Consider the following 18,840-nt stretch of genomic DNA (forward strand, 5'->3'; position numbering starts at 1 on the left):
AAGATGGGAGTGGGAGGGAGACAAACCATAAGTGACTCTTAATCTCACAAAACAAACTGAGGGTTGATGGGGGGAGGGGGGTTGTGAGGGGGGGTGGGGTTATGGACATTGGGGAGGGTATGTGCTATGGTGAGTGCTGTGAAATGTGTAAACCTGGTGATTCACAGACCTGTACCCCTGGAGATAAAAATATATGTTTAAAATAAAATAAAATAAACAAACAAACAAATAAACGACAACAACAACAAAAAACCCAAAAGGGAGTACCAACTGCTAGGGACCTAATCAATACAGACTACAGACATTAGTAAGATGTCAAACCTAGAGTTCAGAATGATGATTATAAAGATACTAGCTGGGCTGAAAAAAGCCTAGAAAATACTAGAGAATCCCTTTCTGGAGAAATAAAAGAACTAAAATCTAACTAAGTTGAAATTTTAAAAAGCTATTAATGAGGTGCAATAAAAAATGGAGACTTACTGCTAGGATAAGTGAGGCAGAAGAGAGAATTAGTGATATAGAAGACCAAATTATGGAGAATAAAGAAGCTTAGAAAAAGAGAGATAAACTACAGGATCACGAGGTGAGAATTTGAGAGATAAGTGATATCATAAGATTAAACAATATTAGAATAACTGGGATCCCAGAAGAAGAAGAAAGTGTGGGGTGGAATAAGGTATATTGGAGCAAATTATAGAGGAAAACTTCCCTAATTTGGGGAAGGAAACAAGCATCAAAACCCAGGAGGCACAGAGAACCCCCCTCAAAAGCAATACAAATAGGTCAACAGCCCATCACCTAATAGTAAAACTTAAAAGTCTCAGAGATAAAGAGAAAATTCTGACAGCGGCGCTGGACAGAGGTCTGTAACCTACAAAGGTAGAAATATTAGATTGGCAGCAGATCTATCCACACAGACCTGGCAGGCCAGAGAGGTCTGGCATGATATATTCAGAGAACTAAGTGAGAAAAATATGCAGCCAAGAATACTATATTCAGCTAGGCTGTCACTGAAAACAGGAGAAATAAAAAGTTTCCAGGACAAACAAAAACTAAAAGAGTTTGCAAATAGCAAACCAGCCCTACAGGGAATATTGAAAGGGGTCTTCTAAGCAAAGAGAGAACCTAAATGTAACATACATCAGAAAAGAACAGAGACAATATACAGTAACAGTCACCTTAGAGGCAATACAATGGCACTAAATTATTATCTTTCAATAGTTACCCTGAGTGTAAATGGACTAAATGCCCCAATTAAAGACACAGGGTATCAGAATGGATTAAAACAAAAACAAAAACAAAAACCAAGCTCCATCAATATGTTGTCTGTAAGAGACTCATTTTAGACCCAAAGGCACCTCCAGATTTAAAGTGAGGGAGTGTAAAGCAATTTACCATGGACATCAAAAGAAAGCTGGGGTGGCAATCCTTATATCAGACAAATTCGATTTTAAGCTAAAGGCTATAATAAGATGAGGAAGGACACTATATCATACTTAAAGGGTCTGTCCAACAAGAAGATATAGCAATTTTAAATAACTGTGCCCTTATTATGGACTCTGAGAAACAATACGAGGGTTTTAGATGGGAGGGAGGTATGGTGGATGGGTGAGCCTGGTGATGGGTATTAAGGAGGGCACATATTGCATGGAGCACTGGGTGTTGTACCTAAACAATGAATCTTGGAACACTGCATCAAAAACTAATGATGTATTTTATGGTGACTAACATAACACAATAAAAAAAAAAAAATCTATGCCCCTAACATGGGAGCAGCCAATTACATAACCAATTAATAACAAAATCAAAGAAAAACATCAACAATAATACAATAATAGTAGAGGACTTTAACACCCCCCCTCACTGAATTGGACAGATCATCTAAGCAAAAGGTCAACAGGTAAATAAAGGCTTTAAATGATACACTGGACCAGATGGACATCAGAGATATATTCAGAACATTCCATCCCAAAACAACAGAATACATATTCTTCTCTAGTGCACATTGAACATTCTCCAGAATAGATCACATCCTGGATCACAAATCAAGTCTCAACCAGTACCAAAAGACTGGGATCATTCCCTGCATATTTTCAGACCACAATGCTTTGAAACTAGAACTCAAACACAAGAGGAAATTTGGAAAGAACTCAAATACATGGAGGCTAAAGAGCAGCCTACTAAAGAATGAATGGGTCAACCAGGAAATTAAAGAATATTAAAAATTCATGGAAAAAATTTCATAGAAACAAATGGAAATGAAAACACAACTGTTCAAAACATTTGGGATGTAGGAAAGGAGGTCCTAAGAAGGAAGTATATAGCAATACAAGCCTTTCTCAAGAAACAAGAAAGGGAAAGTTCTCAAATACACAACCTAACCCTATACCTAAAGGAGCTGGAAAAAGAACAGCAAACAAAGCCTAAACCCAGCCAGAGAAGAAAATTAATAAAGATTGAGGCAGAAATCAATGAAATAGAAGCCAAAAGAACAGTAGAACAGATCAACAAAACTAGGAGCTTGTTCGTTGAAAGAATTACTAAGATTGATAAACCTCTAGCCAGACTTATCAAAAACAAAAGAGAAAGGACCCAAATATTACAATCATGAGTGAAAGAGGAGAGATTACAACCAACACCAAAGAAATACAAACAATTATAAGAACATATTATGAGAAACTATATGCCAACAAATTAAGCATCTGAAAGAAATGGATGCATTACTAGAGATGTATAAACTACCAAACTACTGGTATAAACTATGCATAAACTACTGAAACAGGAAGAAATAGAAAACCTGAACAGACACATAACCAGTAAGGAAATTAAAACAGTAATCAAAAATCTCCCAACAAACAAGAGTCCAGGGCAAGATGGCTTCCCAGGAAGATTCTACCATACTTTTAAAGAAGAATTCATACCTATTCTTCTGAAGCTGTTTCAAAAAATAGAAATGGAAGGAAAACTTCCAAAGACTTTCTATGAGGCCAGCATTACCTCGATCCCCAAACCAAAGATCCTGCCAAAAAGGAGAATTACAGACCAATATCCCTGGTGAACATGGATGCAAAAATCCTCACCAAGATACTAACCAATAGGATCCAACACTACATTAAAAGGATTATTCATTTTGACTAAGTGGGATTTATTCCTGGGCTGCAAGGGTGTTCAACATCCACAAATCAATCAATGTGATACACTACATTACTAAAAGAAAGGACAAGAGCCGTATGATCCTCTCAATAGATGCAGAAAAAGCATTTGACAAAGTACAGCAGCCTTTCTTAAGACTCTCCACAGTGTAGGGATAGAGGGAGCATACCTCAATATCATGAAAGCCATCTAAGAAAAGCCCACAGTGAATATTATTCTCAATGGGGAAAAACTGAGAGCTTTTCCCTAAGGTCAGGAACACAGCATGGATGTCTACTATCACCACTGTTATTCAACATAGGACTAAAAGTTCTAGCCTCAGCGATCAGACAACAAAAAGAAATAAAAACAATTCAAATCGGCAAAGAAGTCAAACTCTCTCTTCACAGATGACATGATACTTTATGTGGAAAACCCAAAACACCAGGCATGCAGAAGAATGAAACTGAACCATTTTCTTACAACATACACGAAAATAGACTCAAAATGTATGAAAGACCTAAATGTGAGACAGGAATCCATCAAAATCCTAGAGGAGAACACAGGCAGCAACATCTGTGACCTCAGCCACAGCAACTTCTTGCTAGACATGACTCCAAAGGCAAAGGAAAGAGAGGCAAAAATGAACTATTGGGGTTTCATCAAGATAAAATCTTTTGCACAGCAAAGGAAATGTCAACAAAACCAAAAGATAATAGACAGAATGGGAGAAGATATTTGAAAATGTCTTAACAGGTAAAAGGCTAGTAACCAAAATCTGTAGTCTTGCCATTTGCAATAACATGGATGGAACTGGAGAGTAAAATGTTAAGTAAAATAAGCCAGTCAGAGAAAAACAAATACCATATGATTTCACTTATATGTGGAATTTAAGAACCAAATGAACAAAGGAAAAAAAAAAAAAAGGACAGAGACACAAACCAAGAAACAGACCCTTAACTATAAAGAACAAGCTGATGGTTACCAGAGGGGAGGTAGGTTGGAGGATGGGTGAGATAGATGAAGGAGATTAAGAGTACATTTATAACTGCCCACATGTCCATCAACTGATGAATGGATAAAGAAAAGATGTGGTGTACATACACAATGGAATATTAGCCATAAAAACAAATGAAATCTTGCCATTTGCAACAACACGGATGGAACTAAAGAGTATTCTGCTAAGTGAAATAAGTCAGAGAAAGACAAATGCCATACTATTTCACTCATACGTGGAATCTAAGAAACAAAACAAATGAGAAAAGGGGGGAAAAAAGAGAGAGGCAAACCAAAAAACAGACTCTTAATTATAGGGAACAAACTGCTGGTTACCAGAGGGGCGGTAGGTGGGGGGATGCGTTAAAGAGGGGATGGGGACTAAGGAGGGCACTTATGATGAGCACCGGGTGATGTACGGAAGGACCGAATCACTGTACTGTACACCCAAAACTAATATGATACAGTATGTGAACTATACTGGAATTTTTAAACATTAATTTTTAAAAACTGGAGTTTTTAAACATTAATTAAAAAGCTGACAATACTAGTTGCTACAAGGAGAAGAGCAGTAGGAACTCTCATTCATTGCCGGTGAGAATGAAAACGGTATAGCCACTTTAGAAAATAATTTGAGTTTCTTATTAAAGTAAACATACACTACCTGCACATTCATGACACAGTAACCCCACTCATAGGAATTCACCAAAGAGAAGTCAAAACTATTTTCACATAAAAACATGAATGTGAATGTTTATAACAAGTTGATTTATGATCTCCAAAAACTGGTAATAACTCAACTGTCCTTCAACTGGTGAGTGGATAAACAAACTTAGTACATCCTGGAATAATCCTCAACAATAAAAGCAAACTACTGACACATACATAAAACAGTGTCTATGGGGGCGCCTGGGTGGCTCACTCCTTAAGCGTCTGCTTTCAGCTCAAGTCATGATCCCAGGGTCCTGGGATTAAGCCCCACGTCAGCGGGGAAGCTGCTTCTGCCTCTGCCTGCCACTCTTGCCTGTGCTCTATGTCAAATAAGTAAATAACATCTTTAAAAAAACAAACAAGAAACACAGTGTGTGTGGATCTCAGGTGCAGTATGCTAAATGAAAGAAGCCAGAGACAAGGGTACGTGTACTGTATAATTGTATTTATATGACATTCTGGAAAAGGAACACTTAGAAAACAGAACGGGTCCGTGGCAGCCAGAGGCTGAGGGTTAGGAGAGTGGTTGACTACCGTTACGGGTTGAACTGCGTCCCCCAAAATTCATATGTGTAAGTCCTGACCCCTCAGTACCTCAGAATGTGACCTTGTTTATAAACGGGGTCATCGCTGGTGTCATTAGCTAAGATGAAGTCACACCGGAGTAGGGTGGCCCGTCCCCAACAACTGGTGTCCTCACAAAAAGGGGAAACTGGGACACAGACACGGACACACCACATGAAGACTAGGGCAGGGACGGAGTGATGCTTCCACATGCCAAGGAATAGCCAAAGACTGCCAGCAAATCACCAGAAGCCAGGGGAGAAGCAAGGAACAGAGTCTCAGACGCTCGCTCAGAGAGGGAACCAACACTGCCAACACCTTGAACTTCCGACCTCCAGAACTGTGACAGTGAATTTCTGTCGTGTGATCCAGCCGGTTTGCGGTACCTTGTTATCGCAGCCGTAGCAAACCGAAGTAAAGAGGCAGCAGGCGGGAACTTGGGGAGGTGGTGGAACTGTTCTGTGTCTGCATTGGATGGCAGTCACAGGACTACATACGTTTGTGAGGAAGCAATTAATTCTACAGTACGTAAGTAAAGTGAACAAAAGAATTTAAATGTAATAACCAGTAAAATGTGAACAAAATATTTCACTGCTTGGTCTAGTAAATGTACACAGCAAAACATTTTCCTGCATCTTTCAAAATTAAATTCCGGTTCTTCACAAATGCAGTATTCATATAGTTGTTGTCCAAAGACTGCTATCTCTGTTAAGCTAAAAATTAATCTCTTGGGGCGCCTGGGTGGCTCAGTGGGTTAAAGCCTCTTCCTTCGGCTCCAGTCATGATCCCAGGGTCCTGGGATCGAGCCCCGCATCGGGCTCTCTGCTGACCAGGGAACCTGCTTTCCCCTCTCTCTCTCTCTGCCTGCCTCTCTGCCTACTTGTGATCTCTGTCAAATAAATAAAATCTTTAAAAAAAATTAATCTCTTAAATTAACATTAGATATCCCCGCAGCCAGTGCCCAAAAATAGTGCCAGAGAAAGAGTCTATTAATATTTGTTGGATAAAGGACACATTATAACTTCCATTTTTCTAGCCCAAAAAATAGTGCCAGAGAAAGAGTCTATTAATATTTGTTGGATAAAGGACACATTATAACTTCTATACAATCACATTTAATGACAATGTTGGCAAGAAAACACAATACAGAATCAAATCCAATGTTTCCACTTTCCTAAATTCCTTAAACTTTTTATCATGGGTAAAAGGCTCAGTTTTTACAGTTTTTCCCATTCTTTAAACAAGAAAATGAATTCCTGTGCACACAATTACGTGAATTCAGTTTTGAAAGCTCATTTTTAGCAAACTAAGTGCCAGGATTATGAATATTGTTATTTATAAAGCATTCCATACATATTATATTAAAGCCATTGAAGAGCTGTTGTATATTGGCACTGCTAATCATGAAATTCATTCAGGTTGTTGGACAAAAGATAATTTAATCAATTCTTCAATTCAAAAGCATTTCTATGGTGCATCCAGCATGGCTACAGGTATTAGGGGATGATATGAAGGAAGCAAATCTCATGGTTAATGTACATGAGCCCAAGCCTGCAATCAAAATAAAACCTATAATCTTGAACAAAACCGGAAACTTAAAATAGTGCAATGGCTGCTATAGATAGAATAGATTATGGGTTTATGGTTTACGCAGCCATTTCAAACTGCATCTGTTAGAAGACCTTATGAAGGGCATTCTCAGAGGGAATTTAAGTAAATCATATTTGAAAACATGTATTAATTATTACCTGTCAGTCACTGATACACACACACACACACACACACACACACGGAAGTAAAGAAGTTAAAAGATTTGTCCATAGCCAACAAGTGGGGATGGAAGAATTCTTTTTTAAAAAAAGGTTTTATTTTTAAGTAAGTAATTTCTACATCCAATGTGGGCTTGCACTCAAAACCTGGAAATCAAGAGTCTCGTAATCTGACCCAGGCAGGTAACCCCAGATTGAGGAATTCTTATCCTCATCATTTATCAGAGGTTTTGTTGATTTAACAATTTCCAATTTTAGCCTCCATTTTAGATGGCAATATGACAAATTTTTTTTAAGATTTTATTTATTTATTTGACAGAGAGATAGTGAGCACAAGTAGATAGAGCGGCAGGCAGAGGGAGAGAGAGAAGCAGGCTCTCCGCTGAGCAGGGAGAGCGATGTGGGGCTCGATCCCAGGACCCTGGGATTATGACCTGAGCCAAAGACAGCCACTTGACCGACTGAGCCACCCAGGCACCCCTCTACTATGACAAATTTAAATGACTCTCTGATCAGTAAAACTTTACCGTGTCTTAAGATATTAAAAGCTTTGGGCACTTGGGTGGCCCAGTTGGTTAAGTGTCTGCCCTCGACTCAGGTCATTATCCAGGGGTCCTGAGATCAAGCCCCATGTTAGGAGTCTGCTTCTCCTTCTGCCCTTCCCCTGCTTGTACTCTTTCTCTCTCGCAAATAAAAAAATAAAATATTTTAATAAATAAAATGAATGAATAAATTAATATAAATAAATAAGTAAGTAAAATCTTGGGTGCCTGGGTGGCTCAGCTGGTTAAACATCAGACTCTTGATTTTGACTTAGGTCATGATCTCAGGGTCCCAAGATCAAGCCCATGTCGAGCCTGCTTAAGAATCTTTCTCTCCCTCTCCCTTTGCCCCTTCCCACCCAATAAAAAAATAAGATATTAAATGTTTCAAGAGAATCCATCCATCTTGATTCTACAGATAATGTAAAGGCTACTAAAAAGTCCATAATCCTTTTAATTATGAAAGATCTCCTGGGTTAGTATCATTGATATGTTAGGTTGGTAAATTATCATTAACTTGCCTGATTCTAATTCTCTGTAGCAGAAGAAAAATGCTAAACCAAACTCCACTAAGTGCTACCTCATCAAATGCTAATTTCAACATTTTAAAAGCAAAAGTTGAGAATGGCAGCCAAAGAAAATTGCATTCCTGGTGCCCTCTAGTGGGTGTAGATGGTTTTGAGAATCACTTGCCAAGTCTTAGTGAAACCTGCCACAGAGGAAGGAGACATTCCTTCTCCTTATGCTCAGTCCTCTCTCCTTTTTCCTCCTTTATTCTCTGGTCCTGTCCAGTTTCCCAAGATGTACTAATGATGTCACTTAGTTTTAAAACAAATAACACTTACTGTTCTCTTACTTACAGAAACAGGTGTTTAGTTACAAAAACAGCCACGCCCATTCATGTACAAACTTGTGTTTGGCAGCCAGAGTTTGTATGTTCCCCCACAGACCTGAAAGGCTGTCTGATACTTTACAGAAAAAGCTTACCCATATTTACTTTATGAGCATATCACTAGTTCTGAGAAATGCTTGACAAGGGAGGGATGATTCCTAGTTGAGTATGTTTGGGAAACTGCCATGAATGCACATGAGCAGTAAAGAAACCGCTAATTTTGTTTATAGTCAGGGAACTTTTCTTTCTTTTCATCTAATATCTATTAACATCCTACTCAGTGGGAAACATTCTGGGAAATACCATTTTATAATATTGTGCTTGAAAACTTAAGTTTTATTACAGTTTTGTTTTGTTTTTTTAAGATTTTATTTATTTGACAGAGAGAGAAAGAGCACAAGCAGAGGGAGAAGCAGGCTCCCCACTGAGCAAGGAGCCTGATGTGGGGCTTGATCTCAGGACCCTGGGATCACGACCTGAGCCAAAGGCAGATTCTTAACCAAGCCACTCAGGCACCCCGTTATTACAGTTCTTATCAATCTAAGAGGAAATATTCCATCCTGGTACATCTAGTCATTTACTTAAATTACAACCCAACATTTTATTGAGTATAATTTACTTTAAAATAGTTCACCACGGGTGTGTGGGTGGCTCAGTTGGTTAAGGGTCTGACTTTTTTTTTTTTTTTCAAGATTTATTTATCTTGAATAGATATCAGGAAAGAGAACGTACAAGCACAGGGAGCTGCAAGCAGAGGGAGAGGAAGAAGCAGACTCCTCACTGAGCAGGAAACCCAATGCGGAGCTTGATCTTAGGACCTAACGATCATGACTTGAGCCAAAGGTAGACGCTTAGCCGAGCCACCCAGGCGTCCCATAAGCACCCAACTCTTGACTTCCACTCAGGTCATGATCTTGGGGTCATGGGATGGACCCCTGTGACAGCTCTGCCTTCAACGGAGAGTCTGCTTGAGATTTTCTCTCTCCTTCTCCCCTTCTCACTGTTGTCTCTAAATAATCTTAAAAAGAAATAAAATAGCTCACCAAAGGGTGATAAATAAATCAAGTTCATTTTAACCACCTAGGAGTAGTTAAAAAACATCTGAAGTACCTAACCCAGGGGTAGTTATTTAGCCATTGAATATCTTTTCAGTCCATAATCCAAAAATGGCTACCCAAACCTTTCAAATATCAGCTGCCTCACTTAGCATTGGAGAGTATTACCAACATAAAGGTGATATAAGTGGTTCAAGATATGTGTATTGGCTAGAAATATTATGTACAAGTTCTTCCACAATTACATGGAAAGGTATAAGAATCTTAATAGGTCAGTAGCCCATACCCCCTGGAGTGACAATCTCTGCTTAGGACAAAAATTTAGTCCTGGTTCAGGCCACTTAAGTATCAAGGAATTCTGTCACTGACTCCAATCTGAAGATTAGCTGAATCTTGCCACTCATCATCACATCTGAACTGAGTGAACATTTCTGCCAAAAAAGCAGGGAACTAGAACTTCTCCAAGCATCTAGGAATGAGGCTTATAGCCGCCTTATGAATGTGCAGTATTTGTACACGCAGCAGAATTCATTGTAATGCACTAGTCAACAAATAGCCTGAGAGGAAGAAAACCCTACGCTAATATGAACACATATTAGCGTGCCTGGAACGGACCCAGTTTATGTCTGTTTGTCCCACTGTGATTATTAATAGCGCCTCCTTTCAATCTCAAATTATCTCATTTTGGGTAAAGACTTACATGGTCATCCTATCTATAATCTCTAGCAGAGACTACAAATACCAGCCCAAAAGAATCCAGTTACTGTGAATAGCAGAACTGGAAACACCCAAAGCTAGTAAGATCTGATAGTTACTTATGATCAACAGCCAAGAAATAATAAAGTGACCAGCAAGCTGGGATTGAATGTTACCCACAACCCCACTGTTCACTTTAATTGAGCAAACAGCTATTATAAACTCAATTTTTCTTTCAGTATCCTTAAGTAGAAAATTAATCTTTGAACAATTTGTCACATTTTAGGGGCATATGTTTAAAACACTGGCCTAGTCACTTAGAACTTTTGAAGAAGAATAATTTCCATGATGTGACCAAAAAATATATAGAAACAAACTTAATAAAAATCTGCATCCAGACACAGTGCTTCTCAGGCTCCCAAAGGCCATGTTTCCAAAAGTGTAGTGTACAGGTCCCCTCTTCAGTATCAGGGCTTGTTAAAACCAACAAACAAATAAACCTCAACAACAAAAACAAGATTCCATATTCAAACCAGACCAACAAAATTGATCTAGGCAGGTAGACCACCAATCTCTGGGGAAGTATCCTCTTGGAGTTACATTTTTAGTAGTAAAAAATTAGGGCCATACACTTTGCAAATCACTGCCCTATTGAGTCCTAAAGCCTGGAATATTCCAGAAGATGCTTCAGCTCCTGGTTAACCGCAGTGTGGATGTCAGAATACTAAACTTTTTATGGTCTATGTCCATACCCAAAGATATGCTGGTAAATGTCTATCAAATTGCAGGGGAAAAAAAAAAAAAAACTTTTAAAGCAGATATAAAGTCTTCATAGCACACAACTGACAAATAATAAAAAGGGCAATGTTCTATATTGCAAATTCCATATAGCCCAGTGATCCTTACATAGGGCCCTTGTTGAGTTTTGCCAAGCTCTTGGACAACCAACCTATCTTGCAATTAACAAATGAAAATAATCCAGTATGACCGTTGATTGAGATTTTTGTTTATGTGAAGGGGGAAGAAAAAAGTGAGAAGATATGCTAATCCTCACCTGATGTTGTTCATCAATAACTTGAGCAACTTCTTTGCCGATCTGGCCAAATAGTTCTCAGATCCTGGAGGAATAATACTTCAAGTACTTGTGCTATTCGTAATTTAACAGCTACCTTCATGTAACACTTTTAAACTTAATCTGCATTATTAACATTTTCTCCATTGCTTTCAAGATCTAGAGTAAACAGCAAAAATCAATACATCAAGCCCTAATATGTAGTATTTGATGCCCCTGGGGTAAATATTCCACTATGGGGCAATTCCAATTGCCAGTGCAAGACGTCACTGAATGCAGAGTTGGGGACAGTAGCACAAGACCCAACAGTGCAAGCAGCAGTGTCAGAGAAGTGCACAACCCTGCTTTTTTTTTTTTTTTTCCTAAATTTATTTATTTGACAGAGAGAGATCACAAGTAGACAGAGAGGCAGGCAGAGAGAGAGGAGGGAAGCAGGCTCCCCGCCGAGCAGAGAGCCCGATATGGGGCTCGATCCCAGGACCCTGGGATCATGACCCGAGCCGAAGGCAGAGGGTTTAACCTGCTGAGCCACCCAGGTGCCCCACAACCCTGCTCTTAACAAGAGCTGTTTTGCGCTGTTTTGAATCTTCAGTGTTTTTGAATGAGGTCTTTTGAGCTCTCCTCACTTTCCTGCAGTTCCCCCTAGAGGGTTGCTGGGATGCAGAGTAGAACAAACTATGGCAGCCCCAGCAGGCACGGGTTCTGCTCCACTGACTCCAGACTTGGCCAAGCCTGGCTCCCTCCAGCCCACACCACAGCCTGTCCTCCTCTTGCAATTACAGAGGCCTCCCTTGGAAATGCCTCCTCCTCATCCTTTATCTGCCATGTACCAAGGTTCTGTAGTAAAATTAGATGCGCCTCTCCCAGCTAAATGTCCCTTCTCTGGTTAAAAAGTTATTTTGAAATCAGACTTTCTAATCAACAGGTAGTAATAGTCTTCAAAGGATAATCCTCCTGGAATGTTTACTGAAGCAAGACATTCTGTTTAAATGCAAAACAGAACATTTTTTTGCCTTTCACAAAAACACCTAATTCTCAGATGTGTCCCTTTCTGCCACCAAGTACAGCATAATTAATTCAATCACTAAGGAAGGGAAGAAATGTTGAAGTTAAGAAAGCGGACTTCTAGCACAGCTTACAAATCAAAAGAGAAACAAGGGGGAGAAAGGGGAACATGACATGCAAACTCTTTTCTTGAGGCCAAATAATCCTGGGAAGGAGTAATAGAATATTACCAAACAGGGTTGACCCTAAGCAAAAGTCTGTTAACAGGCTAAGTTTTTCTTTGGCCCATTCAGCCCCTTGACCCCATTTCTGCTCCTCTGGCGAGCACCCCTCACCTCCCTTCTAAGCAAAGTGTTTGGGTCCCATTCCAAGTAAAGCCTTGCTCTCACAAGGTGCTTATACTTGTGAAGTATTACTGATTATAGTAGGTTATCAGGGTATTCCCAGGTATTTGCATTCAAGTAGGTTATTTAGTAGGTTGCAGTACAGTAGGTTATCAGGGTATTTGCAGGTATTTGCATTTTAATGGAGTCTTCTGGAAATCAGGCTTAGGGGTATGAATCTTAAATGGAAAAATCTCAGTTGAGATTGAACGTTCTTTCGAGACACTACAAGATTGAAAATACTCAATGCTCTTCTAAGTCGCCAATTTGTAAGATTACTCCTGTTAGGAGGCATTTCCTTAGCTGCCTGATGAATGGACCCTGTCCCTTGTTGCTCCACAAGGCCCCACTACAAAGCCTGTCTTTAGAGCTCGGTCAGATCACTTGTTGAGCACTTTTACCGTTAGGGGAGAGACTTGTTTCAGAGTGACTCTTCAGATGGCCCTTAAACCCTGCGTTCTCTTGTCGTCTCTCCACAATTCCTTCTGGATTCCTGTCTTCCCCACCTCCACTCTCTACAAAGGCTTCTAAGTACATGCTTGAGGCAGCTTGTTGGCCTTCAGTGCTAAACTCTCTATTTACAGATAATTTGAAGTTACTAGTCTTCTGTCTAGTTATGCCAGTAGTATGACTTAGGTGTAGCTTTATTTGTGCTTGGTGATTTGTATATTTAATTGCAGATGAATGGAATGATTAAGATTTTGTTAAACACCATTATCCTAGAGCCACCTGGAAAATAAACTCTCTGGTTTTGTCTGAAAATATCTTTGTTTCATTTCATTCTTAAAAGGTATATTTCCTGAGTTTAGAATTCTGGTCTAACAGCTCATTTCTTTCAACGCTTTAAAGATACCACCCCTCAACCCCATTTTCTGGTTTCCATGATTTTTGACAAGAAGTCTGCTATCAGTTGTGCTACCACTTGTCTTCTGTATTCAAGACTATATCCCCTTTTTAAAATTCCCAAGAGTTTCACTATGTGGCCTCCGATACAGTTTCTTTATATTTATGTTGTTGGGATTTACTATGGGAATCTGTAACTTGATGTCCGTCTTGGAAAATCCTCAGAAATTCCCTTCAAATACCACCTCTGCCCTACCCTCTCTCTCTCCTCTTTCTGGGACTCCAAATAAACATAAAACTTTTTCACTGAAACCAGTAGGTCCTTTATCTTCTTGTGACTATTTTTCCAAACTTTTGTCCTCTTGCTTCAGCGTACCTGATTTCTCCTGACCCGTATTTCTCGTTTCAGAGTGCATCAAATGTAAGGCTCTGCCTCTCAGCTGCTTCTTCCTAAGTAAATAAACACTCCCAAGGCAAAGTAGCCCCAAATGGTGGTCTCTTCTCTCTAGACTTTCTTCTCCTAGATTCTGGTCCACTAATAACGGACTATATTGTTAACATTTTGTTTTTAGTAAGCTGTTTTCTTCTCTCTTATTTAGACTCTTTACTTTTCTTCGGCTGGAAGCTAAATCACCTGGTCTACCATACGCAGCAGCACAGTCAGCCATGTGGTTATTTTCAACAGTTCGGTAAGCATGATCTTCCTTTTTCCCAGGATATAAAACAATTATCCAAATTTGTAACGGGGCATCAGACATGACACATCTGAAGACAAAATTCATTTGCTTGTGTAAAACATAGCCACTGAGGACTGTAGGAACAAAAACTGTACTTCATGTTTGGAAACAAAGTTTTCTCAGGAAATTTGTTTGGCCTGCTACAATTAAATATGGTTGGCATTCATTTTAAATAAAGACTATGTTAAGTCCTTTGAATTAAATAATTCTAATAAATCTATACAGTGAATAGCATGTCTTTATTCTATTTACATTTGTTATAAATATAATACATTTCTGAAAAGCTTATTTTTAATTAACTTGAGTAGATTTATATTTTAAACAGATCAACTCAATTGTTAAAGTTACATAATAAAGAATATGATAATTTAAATGAAAAAATTTTCATATTGTGAAATAGTGCACCCTATGCTGAGATGAATGAAGGAAAAAAAAGTCAAACTCCTTTCAAAACTATATTCAAAGCATCAGAAAAATTTTTTTTCTTTTTACAAAGTTATGTATAAGCCATAGGAACCACCAGATACTGAAGTATGAAGACTCTATAACCAAAGGTCAAAACTGATTTTAGAGAACTGTGTGAAGCAAGACAGGAAAACTTGTTTTTAACACTCTATAGAACTTCACAGTAAAGCTGGAATTTACAGACTAATGGCTTAACAGGAGTATTGCCAACAAGGCCTTTCCTTCCTCGGAATCATCTGGTAATATTCATATACCATCAGTAAGTTGTAACAGCAGACTTAGACACTGATTTTTAAGACAGGGCTTAATAAGGTGCGTGGAAATGTTGAAACTCTGTATTATGAGCATGTAAATTATTACCAGGGTTCAAAGAAATACAAAAAAAGAATGTAAGTAAGATTCTCAGTCCAACGTGCTTTGCATCATCAACACATTACAAAAAGTATTTTGCAGCGATCCGAAACCAACCTCCATAACAAGTTAGGTATTTCAAATACTGCTGTTAAAACCCATCCAGTAAGATCAAACGGATTCTTGTGGATTTCAGTACAAATGTGCAAGTTGTCACACATTATTAATGATGATCAGGGCAGGCATGGAGTTTTGCTGACTTGTTTCAAACACTGTAACTTGGTCCGATAACTTGGCAAATACCCTAGGCGTTCCAAGGTTATAAACCCCTGTATGCACAAAGCATGCTTTCAGCTGCAAACTGTGAATCTCCTGGCTTTTAAGCTGAAGTTTGTATTGTGTTTGTCCAAGCCATGTAAATGATCCATGGATTTCCAATGCTTCTGGACTATGTGGGAAAAGGAAAATGGTAAGTTAGAGGGGTTTCTTTGTAAAATTTTTCCCGAAGTCCCAGTAACACAACCCTTTCATCTAGAGTCTCTACTTGTAGAAACTATTTCATGAAGCCAACTCTTTATTAATAATGACAATAATGGCAATAGGTAGTATTACTGTTGCTGTAATAGCCGACATTTGTTAACCTTTACTATGTTCCAGGCACAAATGTTATCTCAATTAATGCTCACAACAGCAGCTAGTAAATGATGGAATCTGATTTCAAACCTCATCTTTTAACCTACTGGTTATTCATAACTAAAAATAGTTTGTATATGGGAATGCGAATAATACTGAAACTGTTTATAATGCTGAAAAATGGAAAGCAACCCAGTATCTACCAATAAGGCGTTAGTTAATTTTTGACACACATAATCAATCACACACAGAACATGTCTGGATTCCAAAGAGCTGCCCCAGATCCTATTTGGGGTTTTATACAATAATAGTCTGTATACATTTCACATTATTTTTCTAAAAAATCCAAAAATTTTTGAATTCCAAAAAACATCTAGGCCTTGAGATATCAGATATGGGAATATGGACCCTGTATTTTTTTTTTTTGTTAAGTATTATTTTATAAATCCAAAAAGAAACTTTTAAAAAAAAACTTCCATTGCAAACTTGCTGATTTTCAATTTTAGAGTTCTTTATCACCAACAGGTTTCATAAAAATTTTTGTCTCTGATAAAACAATTTGCTTTTTTTGGAAATTGCCTGTCTTCCTGTCACTATTGTAATGCTGAGACAATCCTTTGTAACTCCTCTGAAACATTTGTGTTATGGCAAACACAAATCCAGGGCACACCTGAGTAAACTTTTTCTATCCATGTTAGATCATTATGTACATAATGATGTACTAAATTGTACTAAATGTACTAATCGTTACCTTGTTGTTTTATGCCGAAGATCAACTATTACATCAACATCAGCCTTAGAACAGTTGGACAGTAAAAGGGTGACTGGTACTAAACAAAGGCTGTGGAAGGAAAACAGAGATGTTAAGCTGTGCATTTTCTTTTTAAATAAACTTTCTTGAAAATAATACAAATACCTAAAAAGCTCCTTAAAAACATTTAGATTCAAGTAAGGCAAAAAACTGAGTTCCAAAATTAATCAAGACACATTATTTGTGTAAATAAGAAGGAAAACATGTTCCTAAAATACCTGAATGCTAAGTATCAGAATATATAAATCTACAAAACCATTTTGTTTCCATTTATTAGAGCAACTCTTAAAAAATAACCAAAGTGTTTCTCAGTGGTTATTTCTCAAAATGAAAGACAAAAGTTTATAAATAATCTCAACTAGGAAAGAGCAATGAAGAAAAAATAAATCATGAAAATACCAACAACTAATCCTGTTTTAGGTTTCCTGAAATTGACTTTATCTTGAGAACTTGGCCTTGACTGACATTTGCTTTTCTACCAAATCTGAATAAAAGCCACCATGTTTTGGAGAATGTGAAAATTATTTCTATACAACCAATTATGAGGAAGTCCTTTTTAAGTGGACACATTTACAGGTAATCCAGTTTCTGACATTGCTTTATAATTAATACACTGCTAAAGCATTATTAATCATAGAAGAGACAGTGACAGAAGAGGACATATAAACAGACTGGTATAAATTTCAAATCAAGAACATAATAAATGAACATAACCTAGGCATAAATGAGGCCTGGTTACACACTATTATTAATACTTTATAAAGAATAAAGAGATAGTAAAAAAAATGAAATATAGCAACCTTATAAGTTCATGCAAATTACTTTAAAATTCTGCTGAGTGTATTTAATGCTTTCAAAAATTTTATAACCTCTTACTGAGAAATATTTCCCAAACAATACTGTAAATAACAGATTTCCCTCAATCAAAAAGTTCAGATAATTTCAAAAAAAGCATATCCCTCAGTTGTGCTGGTGCTGTGCCCCTACCTCCCCCACAAACTTCTCACAAGGAAAGGAGGGCAATAGACTACTGAGTAGGTTTCCAGTCTGAAGTACCTCCTTAAGTTAAATCCAATTGCTTAATTTATAACACAAAGCAAAACCTTAGGAACTTCTGGTATTCTGTTCCCATTTGATCCTCAAATGTCAAATTCTCTATGCCTTATCTAAATGTCTCTAGAAATTGAACATCTAGGTATTTCCTAGCCCCAAACCAAAGTCATTATCTTAATTCCTTCTCCTCCTCCACTCACTGTTTCAGTGGCTAGCACCCCCAATCTATCCCAGCAAACCTTAGGGATCATAGTAAGTACTTCTTAACTGGGAATGGGAGCTACTGCCTCACTTGTCCCCACTTCCAATTTTCTTTTATTCTTCACAAGCTCCTATCAATTCTTTCTCCCATACAACTCTGAAAGCTAGTTACTTCACCTTTCTTTTCCTTACAAGTTCAAGGCTGTTGTTTACTACAACAGCCTCTGGAATAGCACCCTGATGTAAGCCATTCTTCACATGGACTGTATCTCATATCTGACCTGTGCTTCCCACCTGAACATGGACCAGAATCAGCTGGTGGGCGTGTTAAAAAAAAGAAAAAAAAGACTACGGGCCCCACTCCCAGTTTTGGTTCAGCAGGTCTGGGGTGTGGCTCAAGGATTTGCATTTTAACAAGTTCCCAGATAATGCTGAGGCTGCTGGTCTGAGACCACATTTTAAAAATCAGGGCGCCTGGGTGGCTCAGTGGGTTAAGCCGCTGCCTTCGGCTCAGGTCATGATCTCGGGGTCCTGGGATCGAGTCCCGCATCGGGCTCTCTGCTCAGCAGGGAGCCTGCTTCCTCCTCTCTCTCCGCCTGCCTCTCTGTCTACTTGTGGTCTCTCTCTGTCAAATAAATAAATAAAATCTTAAAAAAAATAAAATAAAATAAAAAATAAAAATCACTTTATTCGACAGACTTTCAAAAGTGCTAATCTGATGAGCTACACACAGTACCTAGAAACCAAACTGCTGACAACTATCCCTGCCCCACCAGATTTAGCATTATTAAAGCCATGGGTTCAGGGCGCCTGGGTGGCTCAGTGGGTTAAGCCGCTGCCTTCGGCTCAGGTCATGATCTCAGGGTCCTGGGATAGAGCCCCGCATCGGGCTCTCTGCTCAGCAGGGAGCCTGCTTCCTCCTCTCTCTC

General features: G+C 38.5%; 1 protein-coding gene across 3 annotated transcripts in view; it reads right to left on the bottom strand.

Annotated features, from left to right (window-relative positions):
* Positions 1-14,617: 14,617 nt before the first annotated feature.
* The window catches only part of LOC111142485 (trafficking protein particle complex 8), a 76,740-nt gene continuing 72,517 nt past the window's right edge, over positions 14,618-18,840 (bottom strand). For all 3 annotated transcript variants that reach the window (XM_022495687.1, XM_022495686.1, XM_022495688.1), the window contains 2 exons: positions 16,598-16,687; positions 14,618-15,661 (listed from right to left, as the gene is read on the bottom strand). In XM_022495687.1, the coding sequence (XP_022351395.1) occupies positions 15,427-15,661; positions 16,598-16,687 (325 nt within the window). In that variant the 3' untranslated portion in view covers positions 14,618-15,426. The remainder of the gene's footprint in view (positions 15,662-16,597; positions 16,688-18,840) is intronic.

This window comes from Enhydra lutris, unplaced genomic scaffold, assembly GCF_002288905.1.
Source record: "Enhydra lutris kenyoni isolate GAN:26980312 unplaced genomic scaffold, ASM228890v2 scaffoldscaffold8, whole genome shotgun sequence".
NCBI classification, from domain to species: Eukaryota; Metazoa; Chordata; class Mammalia; order Carnivora; family Mustelidae; genus Enhydra; species Enhydra lutris.